At 45.8% G+C, this 25,078-nt stretch overlaps 2 protein-coding genes across 2 annotated transcripts; one reads left to right on the forward strand and one right to left on the reverse strand.

Annotated features, from left to right (window-relative positions):
- Positions 1-1,244: 1,244 nt before the first annotated feature.
- LOC121816451 (zinc finger protein 550-like) lies at positions 1,245-24,819 on the reverse strand. The gene is made up of 5 exons (XM_060397862.1): positions 24,787-24,819; positions 23,698-23,821; positions 20,959-21,524; positions 10,007-10,133; positions 1,245-4,908 (listed from the first exon to the last, which is right to left on the reverse strand). The coding sequence occupies exons 1-5, from the start codon at positions 24,817-24,819 to the stop codon at positions 3,875-3,877; spliced, it is 1,884 nt and encodes a 627-aa protein (XP_060253845.1). The 3' UTR covers positions 1,245-3,874.
- On the forward strand, positions 4,877-14,924 carry LOC132657796 (uncharacterized). Its single transcript, XM_060399188.1, has 3 exons — positions 4,877-9,042; positions 10,507-10,700; positions 14,762-14,924. Exon 1 carries the CDS (start codon positions 6,383-6,385, stop codon positions 7,496-7,498), a length of 1,116 nt encoding a protein of 371 aa, XP_060255171.1. The 5' UTR covers positions 4,877-6,382; the 3' UTR covers positions 7,499-9,042; positions 10,507-10,700; positions 14,762-14,924.
- Positions 24,820-25,078: the final 259 nt, after the last annotated feature.

The raw sequence follows: 25,078 nt of genomic DNA on the forward strand, positions 1-25,078 counted from the left end.
GCCACTAAAAATCATGAGGAAGGGTACTCCCCAGTGGTCTTGTGTTTAAGACTTGGTGCTCTCACTGCTTAGACCCGGGTTCCATTCCCATTTGGGGATTTAAATGTAGGCACTCAACTATGGCGCAGCAGTGAAGAATCCGCTTGCAGTGCAGGAGACAGGTTTGATCCTTGGGTTGGGAGGATCCCCTGGAGGAGGAAATGGCAACCCACTCTAGTTCTCATTTGGAAAATCCCATGATCAGAGGAGCTTGGTAGGTTACAGTCCACGGGGTTGCAAAAAGTTGGCCATGACTGAGCAGGCACACACAATGTCTAGTGTATGAGGTAAGGGAGCAGCTGATACTTTGGTATTCTGTCAATGTCTGTTTCTGAGAGTGAACGGTTGGTTCATGGCTGACAAGTATCCAACAGAGCAAAAAACGAAAAACAAACAAACCAACCCAAAAATGGTACTAGAAAGATAAGTTGCTTACACTGTCTTTGTGAGCTAACATTAAATGATGATTTTACTCAGTGGTTCCCAAGCCGGTAACATCAGCATCACCAAGGACTTTGCTAAAACTGCCTGTACATGGTCAGTCCATGGATAGCCTGAACCTGCAGCTCCCAAGACAGCACTAAATCCTGGGGCACGTGAGAACAGCAATCACACACCCACAGGGACATCCCAGCAGAGAAGCAAAAATGAGACGATGCTGTGAAGACACAATTTCACAATCGCTTCTGCCCATATGCCATTGTCTGAAACTCACTGACATGGTCCATGGAAGAGAAGCTGTGTGTTGATAAAGAAACAATTGGATAGGAGACCATGTACGCAGTATCTAGTACAATCCATCAGTTCAGTCACTGGGATAATGGATTTCATTATCCCTCCTACATATTCAGCACTATTTACTACTTTTCAGTTGAAAACCTCAAACCCCATTCCTCTGTTCTTAACCTAAACTAAGACAACAAGGCAATAAACAAAATAAGTTGGCACTCATCCTCAGTATTATTATGGTTCTGGAATACAGTGGCAGGAACTACTGAAAGACCTGCTGAAGAGACAGGCTGCCAATACAGATTTCTATATACACAGCAAAGTTGCCTTTTAAGAAAAAGTACGAGTAGGCACTTCCCTGGTGCTCCAGTGCTTGAGTCCTTGCTCCCAATGCAGGGAGCACAGGTTTGAATGCTGTCAGGGAACTAAGCTCCCATGTGCCACAGGACGTAGCCAAAAAAAGAAGAGTATGACTGTTTTGAACTCCATATGGGAAATTTAATAGAAAATTAACACACACGAAATGAAATCCTAAAGTTTATATTTAAGGATTTGGAAACCGATCTCAGATGGAAGACCTGCAATGATAGAAACAGTGAGGGTCCAAGAGGGTAAATGCCTGCGTAGATGGATACAAGTGCTCATAATTTGTATTAAACATGAATGATGTTTCCTTGTGGAGTTAGAATGATGGAATTAACACACAAGGTCTCAACACATAGACTGAGATACAGATATACTGGTAAGTGTCTTACATAGTAGCGAAGAAGAAAAAGTACTTATAATTCTGTGCTCTACTGTTTTTAATAAGTGCTTATAAATCTTAAACAATAACAAACACAATTAGAGAATATGCTTTCCAAACTAGAATAAAGAAAACCTATAAGTAATTAATAGAAAATTTAAAGGGGAGGGGAGAAAAAGAACAAGTGATGCAAAAAAATCCAAAAAATAAGAGTGCATATTTAAACTCAAATTATATATATTAACTGTAACATTAAATAAATATGGGATAAGTTAAATTAGCAGTCAGTACTTTTGGACAGCTCAAAATTCCCTTCACAAGAGATTTTTAAAGGGAGGTTTTGAATTTCTATTCAGAGAAATAGAAATTTGGCTGATGGAGAACCAAGACCTTATGCTGAATGTCACTAGAGCCCATGATTAAGCTTCTTAAGAAATAAAATCTGCTGAGAAGCCATCAGGAAATTACCAGCAGCACAGCTCCTGGTGAGGAAAGAAGAGAATGGCATGGAGCAGTAACTTGTGAGTAACAACAGCCAACTTTTAAGCACATCCACACACCCAGCCATATGATAGGCTCTTTACAACACTATCCTTTAACCTGCGCAACAACCCGGTGAGGCATGCTGGTCAACACGCTTGTTTCATAAATAATGAAGGTTCCAATGGTTAATCCAACTCCAAGTTTACAAGGGAGAAAACCAAGAACCCAGAAGTTCCCTGAGTTGGTCTGAGTTATGGGCACCGCTGAGTAGCACAGCTGAGAATGGTGGCCCAAGTGACGGAGATCTCATCACTGCTCTCCTCACCCTCCTGCCTGAAGTCATATAATCTGGGCAGGGCCGGGACCCTTCCTGGGTCAGAGAAATAAGCTCATGGAAAATTCAACTGCCCAAACTACCAGGATGATCTACAAGAAGTCTTTCTGACTTGTGTGTATCCCAGAAAAGGACCTTCAGCCTCACTCACCACACTTGTGAAACTGGGAACTGTGACACTTGTGACTAAGAAACTGGACACACTGTCAAGCCATGGGTCACGTTTCCTACGGATGCAGAGGGCTCTGTCAGGACTGAAGGGGCAAAGTCATTCCCGGAGACTCATCCCAACATCCAAAATACGCACATGTCCCATCAACTCTGCCTCCTAACATGTCCCAGGTCATCTCTTAAGCCACCATCCTGGGCCAGTCCACTGTCAACATCCTCCTGGACTGTAGTGGCCTCCTCCCTCTCTCCAACATCAGTTCTTTATCCTCCTCAGTCTGTGCTCCACACAGCAGCCAAAGGGAGGCTTAGAGACAAATGACATCATCCCGCTGTCCTGTGAGTCCCTTCCTCAGCTCCCAGAGCAGTTGCAATACAACCCACGTGTCTCATGATGCCCTGCCCCTCCATCTCACTGCCCACCACCTGCTTCCTCTGGACCCGCTGGTCTTCAGCTGTTTCCTCTGACAGTCCCAGCTCTGGCCTGCCTCAGGATCTTGGCACATGCTGTTCCCTTTGCAAGGAGTGCTCTTCTCCATCTTCAAACATGGCTGGGGCTCTTCTGTCCCTCACAGTCCTGTATACCTTCTGTTCCTTTTCCCATGCATTAGTTTAACAGCCATCTTTCTACTTTCACAGACATGCAGACAGACTTGTGGGGAAGTGACATGGCTAAGGTCATCCAGATGGTGATAGGCACAGCTCAGGAACGTTGCATCCCAACTGTCCCCAGAGTCCAAGCTCGCAGCCACTGGACCACTCCTCCTGATCACATCTGGCTTCCACGCCAACGTTTTGACCTTGTTCTTCATTATGCTGAATGGGGATTGCAGGCATGTTACTATCACAGCAACAACACTGGCGTACCTCACCTGTGTGTTATGTCGGTTTCCCATTCTAGACATGAGTCACAAGACTCCTGTCACAGTCACCCATGTATCTCCATAACCCAGGACACTGCATGGAGCAACAGGGATGAAAGATGGGGTTCTCACGACTCCTGCCCATCAAACCAGCAAGAGCACAGTGGACCCCTCTATACACAGAAAATTAGATGGGGTGACACAGGCCATTAGGGAAAGCGGTCCTTCATCCATGGGGATGCACGTACTCCTGTGTTGGGACAAACTGAGTTCCAGGTCTCTTCATGGGCCATGTAACAAGGAACTTTGAGGTGTAGAAAGAAACTCCTTCTGCTGAGAACCACATCATGTCTTGGGACATGATCTCCTCAGTGAAAGGGCTCAGCTACAGCTAAAGGTAACACACAATCACAGCAAAACTGAGTACATGAGGGGACATAAGGTATTACTTGGGTACATAGTCTCAGATGCCAAAGAACACTTTTCCTCTGGCCAAACTATTCACCACAATAGTTACTTTAAAGAAGTCTTCCCGATATGAGTTCTCTGATGCTGATTGAGCCCAGCCTTCTTGTAAAAGGCTTTGCCACATCTCAGACATGTGTAGGATTTCACTCCACTATGAATCTTTTGATGGGTGGTGAGGGTTGAGCTGTAGCTGTAGGTTTTTCCACACTCACTGCACTCATAGGGCTTCTCCCTAGAGTGACATCTCATGTGGCGAGTTACAGAAAAGCTGTCACTAAAGGCTTTCCCACACTCTTTGCACTCAAAGGGTTTTTCCCCAGTGTGGGTTCTATTATGCCGAATGAAGTCAGAGTGGTGGGCGAAGGCCTTTCCACACTCACTGCACACATACGGCTTCTCTCCAGTGTGACTCCGCTGGTGCCCCGTGAGGTGTGACCTGCGGCTGAAGGCTTTGCCACACTCAGCGCACACGAAAGGCTTCTCTCCAGTGTGAATCCGCTGGTGCTCCGTGAGGTGAGACTTGCGGCTGAAGGCTCTCCCACACTCACTGCACTCGTAGAGTTTCTCCCTAGTGTGAATGCTGTAGTGTAGAGTGAGGTCTGCTTTCTTGAGAAACGTCTTGCTACATTTTCTGCATTTATAGAGTTTTACTCTAGTGTGAATCTGCTGATGTCGAAGAAGAAAGCGATTCTTGACAAACCCTTTCCCACATTCCTTGCATTTGTAGGAATTCTTCCCTCCGTGAAACAGTGGGTCTGCTCTTGATCCATGTGACTCACGTGAGTGAGGGGCATCTCCTGAGGAGACTTGATCTTGTAAATCTTTTGAGCCCAGACTGTTGCCTCTCCCCAGAAAACCACATTCAGGGATCCTGTTTCCAGGGAGGGTTTCCTTGCGGAGGACTGTTGCCGTCTTCAAATGCCCTCCCTGCTTTTCTGACGCTCCTTCCGGTTCCCGAGCTTGCCCCAATGGAGAAACACTGCAGCCTTCCTGAGTCAGTGACCTCTGAAGTAAGCGTCCCTTGAACAAGGCTTGCTGAGAAGCAGTAGTCTCTGTGGTCTTGGTTTCTGCTTTGTCACCTGAAGGGATTCCAATATACAAATGAGGCCTATTAGTAATGCCAACACAGAAGAAACAAAATCACCAAGCAAGCAGGAAAAGGAAGACGGAAATGTGGACCCCTGATACCCAGCTGTGGTTTGGCTGGAGGTATGTGGTCCTGAGAACCTCATCTGAAGTGCCACAGAGTGATGAGAGAACAGCAAGCACTGACAGAGTGGGGAACAGTGGGACTCACATGTGGCTGCCAGGAGTGCCAGAAGGTCAGCCACACTGGAAACTGTTGGGTGCTTTTTCTTCAAGTTAAATATACACCTATCCCTTGTCTGAGTCAATCCAATTCTGGGTATATGCCCAACATAACTGCTCACAGTGGTTATGTTTCTAATGTCCAAAAAAATGCTTTGGTCACCTGATGCGAAGAGCCAACTCATTGAAAAAGACCCTGCTATTGGGAAAGATTGAAGGCAATGGGAGAATGAGGCGGCAGAGGATGAGATGGTTAGACAGCACCACCGCTTCAATGGACATGAATCTGAACAAATTCCGGGAGACACTGAAGGACAGAGGAGCCTGGTGTGCTGCAGTCCATGGGGTTTCAAAGGGTCAGACACGACTGAGCGACTGAACGACAACTACTGATGTTCACCAACAGGAGGATGAATAACATAAACTGCAACATATTGCTACAATGAGATATTATACAGTATGAAAGCATCACACTCCAAGCAAGTGCAACCACATGAATGAATATGATTTAACCTAAATCAAATCCCTTACGATTATACAGTGGAAGTGACAAATAGATTCAAGGGATTAGATCTGATAGACAGAGTCCCTGATGAACTACGGACGGAGGTTTGTGACATTGTACAGGAGACAGGGATCAAGATCATCCCCAAGAAAAAGAAATGCAAAAAAGCAAAATGGCTGTCTGAGGAGGGCTTACAAATAGCTGTGACAAGAAGAGAAGCTAAAGGCAAAGGAGAAAAGGAAAAATATACCCATTTGAATGCAGAGTTCCAAAGAACAGCAAGGAGAGATAAGAAAGCCTTCCTCAGAGATCAGTGCAAAGAAATAGATGAAAACAATAGAATGGGAAAGATTAGCGATCTCTTCAAGAAAATTAGAGATACTGAGGGAACATTTCATGCAAAGAAAGAAAAAGTAAAGTCGCTCAGTTGTGTCCAACTCTTTGCAACACCGTGGACTATAACCCATCAGGCTCCTCTGTCCATGGGATTCTCCAGGCGATAATACTGGAGTGGGTTGCCATTTCCTTCTCCAGGGGATTTTCCCAACCCAGGGATTGAACCCAGGTCTCCCACATTGCAGGCAGACGCTTTTACCGTCTGAGCCACCTGGGAAGATAGGCACAATAAAGGACAGAAATGTTATGGACCTAACAGAAGCATAAGATATTAAGAAGAGGTGGCAAGAATACACAGAAGAACTATACAAAAAGACCTTCATGACCCAGATAATCGCGATGGTATGATCACTCACCTAGAGCCAGACATCCTGAAACCCGAAGTCAAGTGGGCCTTAGGAAGCATCACTACAAACAAAGCTAGTGGGGGTGATGAAATTCCAGTTGAGCTATTTCAAATCCTAAAAGATGATGCTGTGAAAGTGCTGCACTCAATATGCCAGCACATTTGGAAAACTCAGCAGTGGCCACAGGACTGGAAAAGGTCAGTTTTCATTCCAGTCCCAAAGAAAGGCAATGCCAAAGAATGCTCAAATGACTACACAATTGTACTCATTTCACACGCTAGTGAAGTAATGCTCAAAATTCTCCAAGCCAGGCTTCAACAGTACGTGAACTGTGAAATTCCAGATGTTCAAGCTGGTTTTAGAAAAGGCAGAGGAACCAGAGATCAAATTGCCAACATCTGCTGGATCATCAAAAAATCAAGAGAGTTCCAAAAAAACATCTATTTCTGCTTTATTGACTATGCCAAAGCCTTTGACTGTGTGGATCACAACAAACTCTGGAAAATTCTGAGAGAGATGGGAATACCAGGCCATCTGACTGGCCTCTTGAGAAATCTGTATGTAGGTCAGGAAGCAACAGTTAGAACTGGACATAGAACAACAGACTGGTTCCAAACTGGGAAAGGAGTAGGTGGACCTAACATATTGTCACCCTGCTTATTTCACTTATATGCAGAGTACATCATGAGAAACGCCGGACTGGAAGAAGCACAAGATGGAATCAAGATTGCTGGGAGAAATATCAATAACCTCAGATACGCAAATGACACTACCCTTATGGCAGAAAGTGAAAAAGAATTAAAGAGAATTATCCTCTCGATAAAAGTGAAAGAGGAGAGTGAAAAAGTTGACTTAAAGCTCAACATTCAGAAAACTACAATCATGGCACCTGGTCCCATCACTTCATGGGAAATAGATGGGGAAACAGTGGAAACAGTGTCAGACTTTATTTCTGGGGCTCCAAAACCACCGCAGACAGTGACTGCAGCCATGAAACTAAAAGATGCTTGCTCCTTGGAAGAAGTTATGACCAACCTAGACAGCATATTAAAAAGCAGAGACATTACTTTGCCAACAAAGGTCCATCTAGTCAAGGCTATGGTTTTCCAGTGATCATGTATGTATGTGAGAGTTGGACTATAAAGAAAGCTTAGCACCAAAAATTGATGCTTTTGAATTGTGGTATTGGAGAAGACTCTTGAGAGTCCCTTGGACTGCAAGGAGATCTAACCAGTCCATCCTAAAGGAAATCAGTCCTGAATATTCATTGGAAGAACTGATGCTGAAGCTGAAACTCTAATACTTTGGCCACCTGATGTGAGGAATTGACTGATTTGAAAAGACCCTGATGCTGGGAAAGATTGAAGGCGGGAGGAGAAGGGGATGACAGAGGATGAGATGGTTGGATGCTATCATCAACTCGATGGACATGAGTTTGAGTAAACTCTGGGCATTGGTGATGGACAGGGAGGCCTGGCATGCTGCAGTCCATGGGGTTCCAAAGAGTCAAGACATGACTAAGTGACTGAATTGAACTGAATGAATCTCAGAAACATCCTGATGATCAATAGGAGATAAGCAGAAAACACACTAGGAAGTTCTGTTTTACCCACTTGTGAATAGTAAAAATTCCTTCTACTGGTGGTTATGTTTGTAAGAAGTTGTATGGACTAAGAAGGCTTGCAGGAGCCTCCTAAGGTCAGGATCTTGACCTGATGGTAGTTATTTGGATTTATTCATGTGTCAAAATTCATCAAGCTAAGCCCTTAAGAGTCATGAACACTGAAATGTGTAAATTACACTTCAGTTTTGAAAAAAAAAAAAAAAACAAAAAGAATAAGGGGGATGAATGGAAGTCTAGTGTAGACCTTTCTTCTACAAACAGCCTCTGAGAAGCTGGTTGTACAGATAGTCACACTGATCAGAGGCCATTCTAGAGCTCAGGGATTGGGGGTGCGGGTTCCGGGAATAAGAGATGATAGGAACGCCCAGGAAGGTGGGAGATGTTTCTAATGCAGGAATCTGTCATGGGAGGGACAGAGGGAGGTGAGAAGAAAGGCTTCAAGTGGCAATCAGATGCAGATGAGTCTGAAAGGACTGAGTGAAGGGAAAGAGAAGCAAGCAGTCTTTCTTTCCAACATGAATTTTCTCACAGGCTGAGGCTTCAGCAGGTGGAGAGTGGTGAGGGTTTGAGGTGAAGTGAGTGGCTGGGAGAGCTGGTGTAGGAGACACAGCAGAAGTGCAGAGATCACGGGCGTGCAGTATCATGCAGACGAGAGATGGTGAGAGAGGTGGACCGGGGTGAAGTTCAGGAAGGTGATGTAGTCAGGAATGATGCGGGGTATATGAGGGATAGGAACTAGGCACGGCTGGGTGAGGGATCTAATGATTGTTCACATATAATGAACAGGACCTGGGTATGGCTGCACAAGGGATCTAATGATTGTTCGAAGCTGGTTCTGGCCTTTTCAACTTGGGTGTAACTTGTGTCCCCAGAGAGGTCTCAATAAGAAGCTTCCCCAGAATTTCAGAGGCAACAGTCCCTCCCAGTCTGCAGTGACCACCACTGCCTGGATCTTGGCAATCCACCTGAGGAAGTGCTTGGGGAAAGAGCTCTCTTCACCATCCGTAGCTCTCGTCCAGGATGCAACAGGCAGGTCAGTTCTGGTTTGGAAATGGGATACCCTGTTTGTGGACATACAGAACAAAGGTGTTTTGTAAAGACTATGAAGACTCTCTCTATAGAGTGTGATTTTTAGGACAAGAAGATTTCAGAATTATAGTGCTCCCATGCACGAAAAAAAATGCTGCCCTGGGTCCTGAAACCAAGGCACAAACACCAGCCTTGGGCAATGTCTACACAACAGCCTCCATCCTACAGAATCCAAAACCTGCTCACATGCAGCCACGGGACCCCTGGAAAAGACACCCACTTTCCCCACAGATGTTCTCTGATTAATCTAAGTCCATGTGTCTCACCAGGTGATGCCAGATTCTCACCACAGGCCCGTTCAAATCAGGTCTCTGGGATCAGGCCTGGGGTCACCTGACCCAGCCAGGTTGGGTCAGTCAGATCCCTATCAGGGGAATCTTTTACAGGGGCCTCAGGCTGAGCCCCTGCTGAGTGCTGGGGCAAGAGGTCACTTCCTATCACAAAAACACCTTCACAGAAAGGGCATGACATAGACATGCTGGAAAATGTAGAGATAAGAAGTCTGAGGGTCTCAGAGAGAAGGACTGAGGTGGCCATTCCTACCCAAAGCTGTTGTGAAAAGACAGTGACCCAAGCAGACTCACAGAGAGAAGCCAGGGTGAGACCCAGAGCCAGGGTGCGCATCTGCCTGCGGATTCTCCCAGGTCCTGGGGACAGGTCCTCAGGACACCCTGCTCCCAGGAGCCCCACTTCCTCCCACCAGGAGGACCAGGCTTCTTGCTCAACCATCCATGTTGGAGACAAAGGGAGAGCAAGTGGGAGGAAGCGAGCCCAGAACATGGCGAGGAAGATGGGCTGGGGGACGAGGGGGGCGGGTGGCTCCACCATCCAGGCCTTGAGAGGATGGAACCCAGAAGGAGGCTGCAGAACTCCCACCCCTGCCACCACGGAGGTGAGGAGAAACTTACCCAGTGAGGCCAGGAGCCCGGAGGTCTCCAGCACCACCTCCTGGTACAGGGTTCTCTGAGTCGGGTCCAGTAATTTCCACTCCTGTCGGGTGAAGGTCACAACCACATCCTTGAGGGTCACTGGTGCCTGGCAAGTCAAACAGAGTAGCATCATGTGCTTTGGGGTGGTTGGATGGGATCAGAGCCTGTTTATTTCAGGTGTCTGCCTCAGACCTTTCCAGCCTGCTGTAGTTGGGAACACAGGTTCTGGTGGTGGAGGGACAAGGTGTGAGTTTCAACTAACTTGAGAACTGTGTAACCTGGTGCAGGTAACAACATTTCTGAGCCTCAAGTTTCTCTTCTATAAAGCATTCTGTAAAATAACAGAACCTAATTTTGAAGAGGTGGGGATTGAAGGAGACGAAAGGTAACAAAGGTCCCTCAGAGCAAACCAAGGGCCCCATAAAAGCCCGCTATGACCATTGCTTTTTACGATTATTTCTCCTCTTTGCCCCTCTAAGGCCCTGGAAAATCTCAACCAGCACACAGCTCTGCACAAAAAAGCCAGATCCCAAGCAAATGGGTGCAGGCGGTACTTATCAGGAACTGCTTCAAAGAAGAGGTGGTATTTGAGCAAAGATCTGAACAATGCCCAGGGATGAACTGGAGACCATCCTAAGTGGGGAGGACTGCAAGGGCAAAGGCTGGGAAGTCGGTAAGAGTCTGGCAAGTGGAGGATGGTGCAGCTGGAGGGCAGTGAGCTGGGGAAGGGTGGGAGGGGAAGGGGATACACAGTCCACACAGAGGGAATCAGAGGGACAGCTACAGGGGCCCGTGCTGGGGTCTGAACTGATTCCAAGTGTCATGAGCGCCCATTAGCTCACAAGCAGCTAGTGAGCCCGTTACATATAGGGCCGGCCCTGTTCTAGGCCCAGGGATAAAGCAGCAAACAGGGATTCACGGATCCTCAATAAGCAACTGAATGAATGAGCAAGACAACATCAGCTGGCTCTAAGGATTCTGGTGATGAGAAAACAGAGTGGGGGGCAGAGGGGTGGCTTCCCTCATGGTTCAGTGGTAAAAAATCCGCCTGTTAATGCGGGAGACACCCGTTTGATCCCTGGTCTAAGAGGATCCCACATGCCTCAGAACAACTAAGCCCAGGCGTCACACTCATTCTGTGCTCTAGAGCCCAGGAGCTGCAACTACTGAGCTCATGTGCTTAAACTACAGAAGTCCCAGTGCCTGGAGCCCGGACTCTGCAACAAAAGCAGCATTTGCAATAAGAAGCCCGCACACCACAAAAAGGAGTAGCCCTGGCTCACCGCAAGCAGAAAGAGCCTGTGCAGCAACAAAGACCTAGAACAGTCAAAAATAAATAAATAAATAAAATTAATAAAAAGAAAAAGAAAACTGGGAAGATTAGAGAAAGTGAAAGTGAAAGTCGCTCAGTCATGTCCAACACTTTGCAACCCCTTGGACTATACAGTCCATGGAATTCTCCAGGCCAGAATACTGGAGTGGGTAGCCTTTCCCTTCTCCAGGGGATCTTCCCAACCCAGAGATCGAACCCAGGTCTCCTGCATTGCGGGCAGATTCTTTACCAGCTGAGTCACAAGGGAAGCCCAAGAATACTGGAGTGGGTAGCCTATCCCTTCTCTAGGGGATCTTCCCAACCCAGGAATCGAACCGGGATCTCCTGCATCGCAGGTGGATTCTTTACCAACTGAGCTATCAGGGATCAAGGATGCACATAGATTGGGAGCAAATGTGAAAAGCCCTCTCTGATGAGGGGGCCACAAAAACAAAAAGCAAATACACAAGACAATTCCTGGTGGTGACTGGGGCTGTGACAAGAGCAAACAGTGTCACACGCTGGAGAGAATTCTGGGGCCTGCTGTGTGTTGACATTCAAAGGCTCCCACAAGGCACCATCACCCTATCTTTAATCAACTCACTTTTCACATAAAAGGAAATGTCTTTAATAGAAGGATGAATTTGCTGCTGAAAATGGTAATCTAGTTTTGCATAAACAGATGGCAACTGCCAAGATGAATCCAGTGACCTTCCTGGCTCTCAGCACACCCCAGGGTCCTCCTGGCAGAGGAGCAGCGAGGTGGTGCTAGTGGTAAAGAACCTGCCTGCCAATGCAGGAGATGCAAGATGCGAGTTCAAACCCTGGGTCGAGAAGATCCCCTGGGGTGGGAAATGGCACCCCATCCCAGTATTCTTGCCTGGAGAATGCCATGGACAGAGGTGTCTGGCGGCCTGCAGTCCATGGGGACACAGGAGTGAACGAGGTCTGACATGACTGAGCATCCTGATTCTGAAACTGCTGCACACACTGTGCATCTGTCCCCAGGCTCTCCTTCCTGCAGGCCTCACCTGGACACAGGCCTGAGACCAGGGGAACCCCAAGACCTGATTCCCCGGGTGGGGGGGGTGTCCCTAAGATCATCTCAGGACAGGGGCTCTGCTCCTGAAGTGTCTGGAGCGATGCTACCTGGCTGGATCCTGGGGAACACCCTCTCTGATCACCGTAAGCCAGGAGAAGGAAATGTTAATACCCTCATTAACCCCAAGGTATGGGAGACAAGGGCAGTGATGAGACCTGCTCAAGGTCACAGCCCTGGGAAGGGCACGGACACAACACACACTGAAGTCTCCATCCTGCTGCTTGAGCGCTTTCCTCAAAGCGCTCCATTCAGGTGTCCAGGGACAGAGAAGGTCTGAGACCCCATCTCTTCAGCACTGCCGTTAGGACAAGCCTAGGGGAGAAGACCTCCTTCGACCCTAGAAATCAGAGTGACGAAAGAGCCACAGCTAGCACTTCCTGGGCGTCTCTGAGTGCACTGTGCTGCCGTCAGTGCTTTTCACACCCTGCCCTACTCGTCTCTCACCAGAACCCAGGAAGAATATACTGGGATTAACCCCATTTCACAGCAAAGGAAACTGCGCAGTCAGGACCTAGCAACACTCCCCATTAGTGGGCAGGGACAGACCCTGGAGCTGAACCCAGGATACGGGCTCTAAAGTTCGTTCTGCACACCTGCAATACACATATGGAGGATGGCACAGAGGGCTCCACGTATGTGTGGGGGTTACAGGGAGCCCTCTCCTTCACTGGCGACTCCAGTCGACACGTAGAGGACACCTATTAAAATCTGGATCAGCTTCCTTCCCTCCTTGCCTCCAAATCCTCCATGGTGCCCACCAACCTCACAAGTGGACCCTTTCTTCAGTCCGCCACTCCAGACCTTTCTCCACGGTTTCCAACAGGCTATGCGAGTCACAACTTAATGCCGCTCAGCCTCACCTCCAGCATTTTCATCTAGCGGTTCATATGCTTGGGACACCCCTGGACAGATCAACTGCACTGGGAACCCGTCCATATCAACCCCGGCCTGGACTGACTGACCAGCCTCCACAGTCCCCAGAGTTAGGGGAAGCAGAGACCCTGGGCAACACTTTCCCCTCTATGGAGGCACTGGGACGACGTGGCGGGGGGTTCAAAGGGCCTGAGGGGCCACCCACTCACCGGTGCCGGGTAGGTCTGTGCCGCCAGGGCCGCCATGGTGCCCTGCGCAGGGCCCCCAGGCCACGCAAGGTGGGGAACCACGGAGGGTTCCGACGGCCGCACCACCCCCACCACGCCCACCCTCGACTCGACTTCGGGGCAGCGCGGGGAGGAAGGCTCTTCCCCACTCGCTCTGCTCCAGCCTCGCGTAGGCTGACAGGCTCCGACGTGCCCGCGAAGCTAAGCACGCCTCAGGCGGAGCCAACGAGACCCCAGCGAGGACGCCACCGGAAGTCTCGTGCAACGCGGGATCCCGGTCCTGCACAATCATTGGTCCAGAGCAACCGCCTCTTGCCGCGGAGCCTCCTGGGTAACACGGCTACCGCCACCCGTCCGGGTACTTCGAAGGGCGCGGTTCTGGGAATTTCTGCCGAGGATTCTAAGTACCCGCGTAAAGGGCTCTGGAAAATGACATCCTCGGGCTCCGGGGGGCGGGGGGCGGGGAGGAGAAGGGTGGGGGGCTGGAAGAAGCGGCTCTTGGTGTCTTCTTAAATGGCCACCACCCCGTCTCCGTGTAGTATCTTCCGCAGCTAAGGAAAATTCTTAAACGTGTTATTTCATGTGCCATAAGGCTAAAATCTCAGAGGGATACGCTGGACCATGATACGCAGAGTGGAAGCAAATTCAGGGATTTCCCTGGTGGTCCAAAATACTGAGCCACTGTGCTCCCAGTGCAAAGGGCTCGGGTGTATCCCTGATCAGGGAACTAAGATCCCACGTGTGGTGCTGCAGAAAAGAGAGAGAGAGAGAAAAAGTGCATCCATTCAAAGATTGGACCTGATAAGCATTATCTTGCTGCTCTTCAACACAAGGAGACAGAAGCCTGAAGGTCATTCTGTGAACTCCAACACCAGTGATGGACCACGGGGAAAAGACTTCATAGACAGGAAGGCAGAGATATCAGGCAGCCTTGAATCATGTGGCCAAGATGCTGTCTCCCTTTCCCTCAAAAAACACATTTTCCCTGCCTCTATACTCACCAATTGTATTCCTATCCAGCCCATCTGTTATATCAATATAGCATTTCTCACTGCACATTACAAGGCAAGTTTATTTCTTTTAGTGGTGATGACACCTGAGATCTATTTGAAAAGGAAATTTACCAAATTGCATTTTCTGCAAGACATTTCCTGTAGTGGTAGAAATGTGTCCAAAGTGGCCTCCTGAACTCAGATAAACATAATGTTTTTTTATTTCAGGCTGGTGTAATGGCAATGCTATCTGCCAGAGGATTTGAAATTATTTCTGAGAAGATTGTGAAAGGTGATTGCTCACCAGTTTCCATCTGATAGCAAGATTATGCACCATCACTTCATTCTGTACATTCGTCCTTATTCAATGAAAATTCACTCTAAGATGCCACATGTTTTCATTATATAGTGTCTTTATTACTGAAGATCTGGACATGGCTGTGCTTACACAGCTTCATGTCATCAGATCAAAACATGACTTCTCCATCTCCTAGTCAGCCTAACACTACAATAAAAAAGATGACTTAAGGTTTCTATCTAAGCCGGAAGGATAGATTTATCAGTCATTGAGATGGGAAGGGTGGTGGTGGTATAGATGGAGGCGGTTAGAAGGAAATATTTAAAATTTGCTTTTGAACATATTTTATCTTAGAATCTATCAAACACCCAAGTGAGACAGGCTGTAGGCATTTGAATGTAGGACTCTGATACTCTGATTTTTTAAAATGACTTTATTTATTTACTTTTTTTTTGGCTGTGCTGGGTCTTCACTGCTGTGTGGGCTTTTCTCTAGTTTTGATGAGTAGGGGCTACTCTCTAGTTGAGGTGTGCAGGCTTCTCATTGCAGTGGCTTCTCTTGGGGAGCATAGGCCCAACAGTTGTGGTGTACGGGCTTAGTTGCTCCATGGGCATGTGGAATATTCCCAGGTTAGGGATCAAACCCATGTCTCCTTCACTGGCAGGCGGATTCTTTTTTATTTTTTGGCAGGTGGATTTTTACCACTCCAGAGCCTCCAGGGAAGCCCTGACTTTTCTTTTGGCAAAACAAGTGAGATGTTTTATTCTTTGATGGGCTGATTTTTAAAGAATGATCAGAGCTATGCAATCCAGACTCCCCAAGAGAAAAAAATTAATGTACAGAAATAATGCCAAGTAAAATGTCACATACCTGGATTCTTGCAGTTACAGGTAAATCTAATGTTTTAGAAAAAATAAACAGCAGGATATCTGGGAAATATTAAAGGATTGTCTGAAGCTACAAAAAGATGCTCTTTTTTCTTAAGGTGGAATAAACGTGGTACTTACCATTCACATTCCTGATCTCCAAAAGGTAGATTTCAGATAAGAGATTTCAAATCAGGCTGTACCTGATTTGCTAGCTCTTTTCCTTTGCTTGTACTCAGTCATTAAACTTCTCATATTAATTTCCTCTAGATAAATTATATGTCGTTGAACTCTGTGTCAGGTTCTGCTTCTGCAAAACCCAACCTTAGGCAGAATATGTTTGATCAAAACCTAAGATATCAATCATGTGAATCATGTCAGTGATATTAGGTTTCTCTTCCATAAGAATATAAGCGAAGGCCAGGAAAACTGCCTGAGATGTATAACTGCAGAATCAGACTAAATCTGGCCATAGCCTGTTTCTAACAAGAAACTGAGTTGTTTTTCAAAGACAGAACAAAACCACAAGTCATGCAGTCAAACCATGCACTACGGTTTCAACCTCAAACACCACTCAGGATCAGAATTCATCCCCTGTCCCTACTTTTAATTTTCTTTTTTATAGTGTCTTTGACTGGTTTTGGTATCAGGGCAATAATGAATGACACTGTAGAATAAATTTAAGTGTGTTTCATCCTCTTTAGTTTTTTGGAACAGTTTGAGAAGTCATATTAGCTCTTCTTTATATAAACTTCTTTAGTAAAACTCCTCTGTGAAGCAGTCCAGCCCTGGACTTTCGTTTCCTGGGATTTTTTTTTTTTTTTTTAAGAACCAGAATATACATTCCTTTCAGGTGTGCATGGAACATTCTCTAGTATAGACTACACATAACCTCACAAAACAAGCCTTGATAAATTTGAGAGGACAGAAAGTTAAAGCATCTTTTCAGAGCATGGTAATATAAACTCAGAAAATCAATCACAGAAATAAAAATGAGGAAAAACAAAAACCCAATTACATGGAGACTAAGCAAAATGCTACTAAAAAACCTGCGGGTCAATGATAAAATCAGGCAGGGAATCAGAAAATGTCTCAAGAAAAATGACAATGAAAACACAGCCTTATAAAAGTCTATTGGATGCAGCAAAAGCAGTTCTAAGAGGGAAGCTCATAGTGAGGTGGGCCTTCCTCCAGAAACAAACAAAATCTCAAAAGATCAACCTAACCAACCGCCTAAAACAGAAAAAGAGCAAAACCCAAAGTCAGCAGAAGGAATAAAATTATAAATGTAAAAGAAATAAATAAAGCAGGTATTTTGTTTTTTTTCAAAGACAAGATTCATAAGACCAGGAGATAATTTTTTGAAAGGGTAAACAAAATAAAAAAATCTCTAGTCAGGCTCACCAAAAAGAAAAGGGAGACAACCCAGATAAACAAGAAATCAAAGAGGAGAAGTAACAACTGATACTATAGAAAAACAAACAAAAAATCCTAAGAAAATACTATGAACAGTCATAAGCCAATAAATTCAACAACCTAGAAGAAATGGACAAGTTTCTAGAAACATACAGGAAAAAGCAGGGTGAGAGTTAGCAAATATAGCCACAGCTCTGCAAATGAACATGAAATGTGTTTTCATCTTATCTATTTCAAGACATAAATGTGTTGGTGTTTCAGACATATATCTAGGAATATGGAATGCATTAGTATACAACATGTAAACACATATTTTCCTACTGGAACTTACTCTGTATTTGTTAGAAAATACAATAAGCAGCTCATCTATGACATTAAGTTGCATAGTATAATGGATGGTGATGGGGCCTAAGGAGGTTAAGAAGGGCAGAAAATGGACGATGAAAAAATTAGGCGTTTATGATGGGTTGAGGCACTAAACTGAGTGTCCATATTTGGACTTCTAGTGAAGATGGAAACTGAGGGCATATTTGAGGTGGTTTATTTCATCCTTCCCTATTGCTGCAGTCACTATTTTGCCTTATTGAATGAAACCGGAACTCCAGGATGACACTAGAACCCACTGTCCTCCTTTTATTCTAATGCGGATATTTTAACAATGTTTCAAAGGTAGTCTTTCTAATAGCTTTATGTAGATGTTCTTTATTTACAAGATTAAGAAAGATCACTACTAGGGAGGTCCCTGGTGGCCTAGTGGTTAGCACTTTCACTGCTGTGGGCTGGGTTCAATCCCTGGTTGGGGAACTGAGATTTCACAAGCCATCCAAATAAAAAGAGAGAGAGAGAGAAAAAAAAAAAAAAAAAAAAAAAACAAGGAAAAAAACAAGAAGGATCACTTCTATCATTACTTTGATATCTAAGTGTAATAGATATGAACAATCCACAAATTGAATATTTTTCCATTCAATATCATCACATGTAGAAAATACCTGGAAATGTTTAAGATCTACAAAGGGAAAACTAAAAAACACTGCTAACAAAATTAAAGATCTGAATAAAATGTTATGTTTATAGATTGGGACACAGTCTTTCTTCTATGTGTGTGTGTGCTCAGTTGCTCAGTCATGTTTGACTCTTTGTGACCCCATGTACTGTAGCACAAAATGCTCCTCCGTCCATGGGATTTCCCAGGCAAGAATAGTGGAGAGGGTTGCAATTTCCTACTCCAGGGGATATTCCCAACCCAGGGATGGAACCCAAGTCTCTTAGGTCCCCTGCACTGGCAGGCAGATTCTTTACCACTGCACCACCATCAGTTCAGTTCAGTCACCAACTCCTTGCGACCCTAAGAATCGCAGCACACCAGGCCTCCCTGTCCATCACCAACTCCCAGAGTTCACCCAAACTCATGTCCATCAAGTCAGTGATGCCATCCAACCATCTCATCCTCTGTCGTCCCCTTCTCCTCCTGCCCCCAATCCTCCCAGCATCAAAGTCTTTTCCAATGAGTCAACTCTTCGCATGAGGTGGCCAAAGTATTGGAGTTTCAGCTTTAGCATCAGTCTTTCCAAAGAACACCCAGGACTGATCTCCTTTAGAATGGACTGATTGGACATCCTTGCAGTCCAAGGGACTCGCAAGAGTCTTCTCCAACACCACAGTTCAAAAGCATCAATTCTTTGGCGCTCAGCTTTCTTCACAGTCCAACTCTCACATCCATACATGACCACTGGAAAAACCATAGCCTTGACTAGATGGACCTTTGTTGGCAAAGTAATGTCTCTGCTTTTCAATATTCTATCTAGGTTGGTCGTAACTTTCCTTCCAAGGAGTAAGTGTCTTTTAATTTCATGGGTGTAATCACCATCTGCAGTGATTTTGGAGTCTCTAAAAATAAAGTCTGACATGGTTTCCACTGTTACCCCATCTATTTGCCATGAAGTGATGGGACCAGAAGCCACGATCTTAGTTTTATGAATGTTGAGCTTTAAGCCAACTTTTTCACTCTCCTCTTTCACTTTCACCATACTGAAGATTAAATGCAATTCCAATCAAAATTCTAGCGGGAATTTTTGTTATGCACAAATTGAAAAGTGGATTCTAAATGTTATATGGGGGAATTCCCTGGTGATGCAGTGGTTAGAACTCTGCACTTCCACTGCCAAGGGTACAGGTTCAATTCCTCCTCAGAGAACTAAGATCCCATATGCTGAGCAGCCAAACAAACTTCCTATGGAAAGCCAAAGGACCAAGAATGGCCATAATAACTTGGATAAAGAAAGTCCAAGGAGCACACAACCTTGAGATCAAGACATATTATTGTTAAAAATAAATTATTCAACACATGAAAGTATTGGCATAAATAAAGTAGATAAATGCAACTGAAGAGAAAGTCTAGAAATAGACATATATAGACATGATTGACCTTCCATGAAGATACTAAAGCAATTCAAGAAATAAGCTATACTATTTTAAATCAATATCACTGCAGCAATTGGGTATCCATATTTAAAAAAAAAATAACTTTCCAAATCAACTGAGGATGGCTTATTAATATCATTAAGAAACCTAAATTTAAAGTTACAGAAGGAAATATAGGAAAAATTCTGTCTTTAAATTTGGGAAATATTTCTTATTTACAACACCAAAAGAATAATCAGTAAACGAATAAATGGACAAATTAAACTACACTAAAATTAAAGCATCTTGGGAATTCTCAGGTGGTACAGTGGCTAGCACTCTGCGCTCCCACTGCTAGCGGCAAAGGTTTGATCCTTGGTTGGGGAACTAAGATCCCTCATGTCCAGCAGCATGGCCAAATAAATAAACAAAATAAAACAGAACTCTTTCTCTGGAAATGTGACTGAACTGTGATGACCAAGTCTCTGGAGGAATACTGGTAAATATTTCCTTAATCAATAATCCATGAAGAAACATCAAGTCAGTAATTAAGAGGGTAAATCATATGAACAGCAATTTCCAATGATATATGGGTGGAAATTAACACATGGAAAATGACTCAGCATCATGTCATTAGGAAAATGCTACTTCAAATCACTGGATACGGCTATAACATCACAGAAATGAGAAAGCCCAAAAACACCAAGTGTTGCCAAGAATGGAAAGAACAGAAACTCGGATTTTAGTGCTTCCAGTGAGACTGTAAAAAGATTTAACCACTTTAGAAAAGGTTGAGTGACTCCACAAAAATTGCACATCCACCTACTCTATGACACAGAAGCTGTGCTACCAAATGTTAACTCGAATGAAGGCAAGCCTAAGTTCAGAAGGGCACTTCCCAAGTGTGAACTTTCCTGTTTTTTATGAACCTGGAGCTGCCTACAAAGAACTATGCTCATGAGGCTTTCATCTAGTATGAATTCTCTGGTGGACAACAAGACTTGTTTTGTAAGTGAAGGGCTTCCCACATTCACTGCATTTAAAAGGTTTTACTCCAGTGTGGACTTTTTGGTGATGAACAAGTGTAGCCTTGTGCATGAAGGCTTTCTCACATTTGTTACACTTATAGGGTCTTTCTCCAGTGTGGGTTCTCTGGGGCTCATCAAGTTTAACTTTGCCATTGAGAGCTTTCCCATATTCGGTGCACTGGTAGTGCCTTCGTGCCATGTAAATATTCTCATGTCTGTTGAGGGCGAAGCTGGTTGTAAACAATTTCCCACATTTGTTACACCCATAAGCCTTCTCCAAAGTATGAATTCTCTTATGCACAACAAGACTTCCTTTGTAGACATAGGCTTTCCCACATTCACTGCACATAAAAGGTTTTTCTCCAGTGTGGACTCGCTGGTGATAAAGCAGCCTTATTTTGAAGATGAAAGACTTACCACATTTGCTACACGCATAAGGCTTTTCTCCAGTATGGATCCTTTGGTGAGCAAGAAGGTTATTTCTGTACAGGAAGCACTTCCCACACGCACTGCACTTATGAGGATTCTCTCCAGTGTGGATTTTTTGATGCTGGACAAGTGAATCCTTGCGAATGAAGGCTTTCCCACATTCATTACACTCATAGGGTCTTTTTCCAGTGTGAGTTCTCTGGTGTTCAAAAAGTTTATATTTGTGGACAAAGACTTTCCCACAGTTACAGCACTCATAAGGCCTTTCTCCTGTGTGAACTTTCCGATGGTGAATAAGACTGGAGCTCTGTCTAAAGAACTTCCCGCAGTCATTGCACAAATAAGGTTTTTCTCCAGTGTGAACTCTCCAGTGCTCCGTGAATTTGTACTTCTTACTGAAGGCTTTGCCACATTCGCTGCACTTGTAATGTCCTTGCCCAGAGTGAGAGACCTCTCTCCTTTGCCTGCTTCTGCATGGATGCTCTCCATCATGGGAAGAATGGTACTGGAGAAAGCCCAGGCTGCCAAGGAAAGTCTTCTCAATCTCTCTGCACCTGAACACAGGGTCAGCCAGGTACAGAACGTCTTTCTCTACCAGGGCACACATACTGGAAGCGAGAGTCTTCAAGATAGAAGGGTCTGGCTGTGGATTCCTGTCTTGTGTCACTTGCTCTACAGAAACACACTGTTTAGAAATGGCTTCCTCAGCTTCTCCCCCCTGCCAACAACCTGAAAAAAAAAAACAAAAAGTACTGATCAAGTGTGTGGAGACTTTTGTCGGACAGAAACCCATTACAGATTTCTTTATGACATATCAGAGAGTAAGTCCATGGCAAATGATTCAAACAAGGGAGGCAGACAGGCGGCAGAAGGGGCTACTGTGAATACTAGGCCTCTGTGATCAGAGAATAGGGAAAAAGACAGGATGCCGGGATATGGTGCTGTGCTAAGAGGAGAGGCCTGGAACTACCCACTCTTCTGCAGGTGTTCAGCAGGATTTTGGGGTGGTGACAAGTGTACTAGGCAGAATGTGCCCCACTTCTGGAAAATGCATTCACACCTGACTACTCAGTGTTCGAGGAGTATATAAGAATGTGTACCTCCCAAGATACATTAAGAATGGATTACTGGTACTGTCTTTCTAGATTTCAAATATATATATATACACACACATTAATATGACATTTGTTTTTCTCTTTCTGACTTATTTCACTCTGTGTAACAGGCTCCAGGTTCATCCACCTCATTAGAACTAATTCAAGTATGTTCCTTTTCATAGGTAAGTGGTACTCCGTTGTCTGTATGTACCACAACTTCCTTACCCATTCATCTGCCAACGGACATCTAGGTTGTCCCACATGCTAGCTATTGTAAACAGTGCATGGTAGCAAAATAGACAGACACATAAACAGCAGACATTTGCAAACAGTGGGAGAAGGAGAGAGTGGGATGACGTGAGAGAATAGCATTGAAACCTATACATTACCATATGTAAAACAGATAGCCAATGGAAGTTTGCTGTATGACACAGGGAACCCAAAGCCGGTGCTCTGCGACAACCTGGAGGGATGGCGTGGGGAGGAAGGTGGGAGGGGGTGTTCAAGAAGGAGGGGACGTATGCGTGCCTATTGCCGACTCACGTTGATGTATGGTGGAGGCATCACAATATTGTAAAGTAATATCTTCCAATTAAAATTAAAAAAGAATCAACTACTGGGACTTCCCCAATGATTCGGTGGTAAAAAATCCACCATCCAGTGCTGGGGTGGGAGGGGATTCTATCTCTGGTTGGGGAACTAAGATCCCACATGCCACCAGTGTGGCAACCACAAGTGAACAAACAAAAAAACTAGCAAAAAAGAACAGACTTCTATTGGCGAAGATTGCAGGGAGAGAGGGAAAGGAGAGATGCAGGTGACACTGGGGCAGAAAAGGACAGGGGTATGAACTCGCAGTAGAAATAGACCAAAGCGGGAAGTGTCAAAACGGGGAAGATAGAAGTGAGGTTCAGCCAGGATAAGCTAAAAACTAACACAGTCGTGGAGGAAAGACCTGTCCCTGCAGGATTAGAACTCATCAGTGACATCATGCCTTCCTACAGCTCCTGCTCACCAGGCCCTGGATCCTGTCAACCCTCTTCCTATGACCAGACAGATGTTTACTTCGTCAGGCACCCAGGGCTGCCTCTGCCCCTCAGCTCAGGATGGGTGAGGGTGGAACCTACCAGATCAAAGGCCTGATTAACCTACCAGATCAAACTGGGCAGTCAAAGACACCAGCCCAGAGTGACCCAAACAATGACGACTTCAGGAAAAATATTTATTATTAGGAGAACCTCGAGGAGAGTCTTGAAAAAAAAAACCTAGTGTTGACCACAAATGCTGACCACGTAATTGTCTGTTATCACTGAGGCAGGTGCTGCACAAAAATAGGTTAGAACCTGCAACACAGATCTTCCACCCAGCACAACAGTCAATGCACCAAGTATTGGCAAAGCAAAGGAGAAGTGGACAAGCAGGAACAAGCCTCCAAGAACAAACCCTTCTGTGAAAGGCTTCAGGGCACGTGACACAGACTGAACATCTATGAGGAGGGGGGCACAGCTCAAATGCCAGGAAGCCAGGGAAGGAAGCAGTGTCCATGGCCTAAGCTAGGAAGGCAGGAGTGAGCCATGCAGAGAGAAGGGCCGAGTCCAGCACAGGCAGTGTGTCCGGATGCAGTTCTTACCCAGGGAGGCTATCAGGGACAGGTTTTCCAGCATGACGTCATAGTATAGGAGTCTCTGAGCCTCGCCGAGGAGCCCCCACTCCTCCTGGGAGGACACTACCACATCTTCAAAAGTCATATGGCCCTGTCAGGAGGGGGACACATGAGTTCACAGCGGCCTCTGTAACCAAAACACCCTCCCCACCCTCCCAGGCTTCATGGCACCAACACCGTGACCTGAGGGCCTCAATCTGACATGGTCCACCTGCGGTCCACCTGCTCAGGAGTATCTTCACACCTGGACCCTGCCCCCACCTGATCTCCAGATGTGTGTCTAGTTGTACACCTGACACCTCCCGTGAGACACCCCTGCCACATCTCAGACTCAGCATGAGGATACGAAATTCTGGACAATCCTCCTGCTTATCACTCCTACTTTTTGTTGGCTGCACCAGCTCTTATTTGTGGCATGTGGGATCTAGTTCCCTGACCAGGGATCGAACCCTGGGCCCCCTACATTGGGAGCGCAGAGTCTTGGCCCCTGGACCACCAAGGAAGTCCCGTCACTCCTACTTCTCACTTCCCGTCTCAGACACAGTGTCCCTACTCTCACCTAAAGGCAGACGTCGTGGTGTCACGTCAGACGACTGTCTCTCACCCTGCACAGCAGAAAATCATGCAGCTCCTCAGGCTGCCACCCCAGGAAAGGCTCTGCTCTGTCTTTATCCACCCACACCCTGGGTCCTGCAGTTTCCTGGACACACCGGACTTGGTCTCACCTCCAGGCACACAGACAGGCTGGCTCCCGTCCCAGGAACATCTCACCACCTCACCTTCTCCACTGGACACAGGAGACTACCTCAGTACAACTACCAAAACTGAGGAGGGGGTTCATGGGAATCCCTGAATTTGTAGGCAAGTGGGACAGAAGTACTGGTAGCCTGGGAACCAGAGATCAGAACTGGCCTGTCTAAAGAGGGTCCTGTGCCTGAGGTGACCCAGGGCCGGAACTAAGGCCCAACAACCCCAGGACAACTGTGTCTCCTGCATCTGTGTCAGGACCAGGGGTGGGATGACATCTAGGAAGGTACTGCGGCTTCTTCCACTTACCTGTCCAGCGACCACAAACGTTGCTGCTACCATGGGAACCTGTGAAAAGAGGGAGGATCTGAGATCAGGGTCATCTTGGTGAGGATGGAAAGGCGGAGCCGCGTCCTCCCTTTCCTTTCCTGGAGATGAGTCGCTTCAGGCTAACCTCTGACCCTACACCCTCAGGCTTCAGAGCAATAGCCTGACAACTCAGATAGCCTTCGACAAAGACTCAACTTTCTTCAGTTTCAGTGTCTTCATGTGTAAAATGGCAACATTTATGGTGCCCATCTCATGATGTTACTGTAGGCAT

Source organism: Ovis aries, chromosome 14 (assembly GCF_016772045.2).
Source record: "Ovis aries strain OAR_USU_Benz2616 breed Rambouillet chromosome 14, ARS-UI_Ramb_v3.0, whole genome shotgun sequence".
Classification (NCBI taxonomy): domain Eukaryota; kingdom Metazoa; phylum Chordata; class Mammalia; order Artiodactyla; family Bovidae; genus Ovis; species Ovis aries.

What these genes read in the sequence shown, in the direction of transcription:
- LOC121816451 (XM_060397862.1), bottom strand. Translation starts at nt 24,819, where the DNA reads ATGGTAGCAGCAACGTTTGTGGTCGCTGGACAG. An exon ending in CGTTTGTGGTCGCTGGACAG is followed by an intron (nt 23,822 to 24,786) that starts GTAAGTGGAAGA and finishes CCCTCCTGACAG; the next exon opens with GGCCATATGACTTTTGAAGA. An exon ending in CGGGCTCCTGGCCTCACTGG is followed by an intron (nt 4,909 to 10,006) that starts GTAAGTTTCTCC and finishes GAATCCCTTCAG; the next exon opens with GTGACAAAGCAGAAACCAAG.
- LOC132657796 (XM_060399188.1), top strand. Translation starts at nt 6,383, where the DNA reads ATGATCACTCACCTAGAGCCAGACATCCTGAAACCCGAAGTCAAGTGG.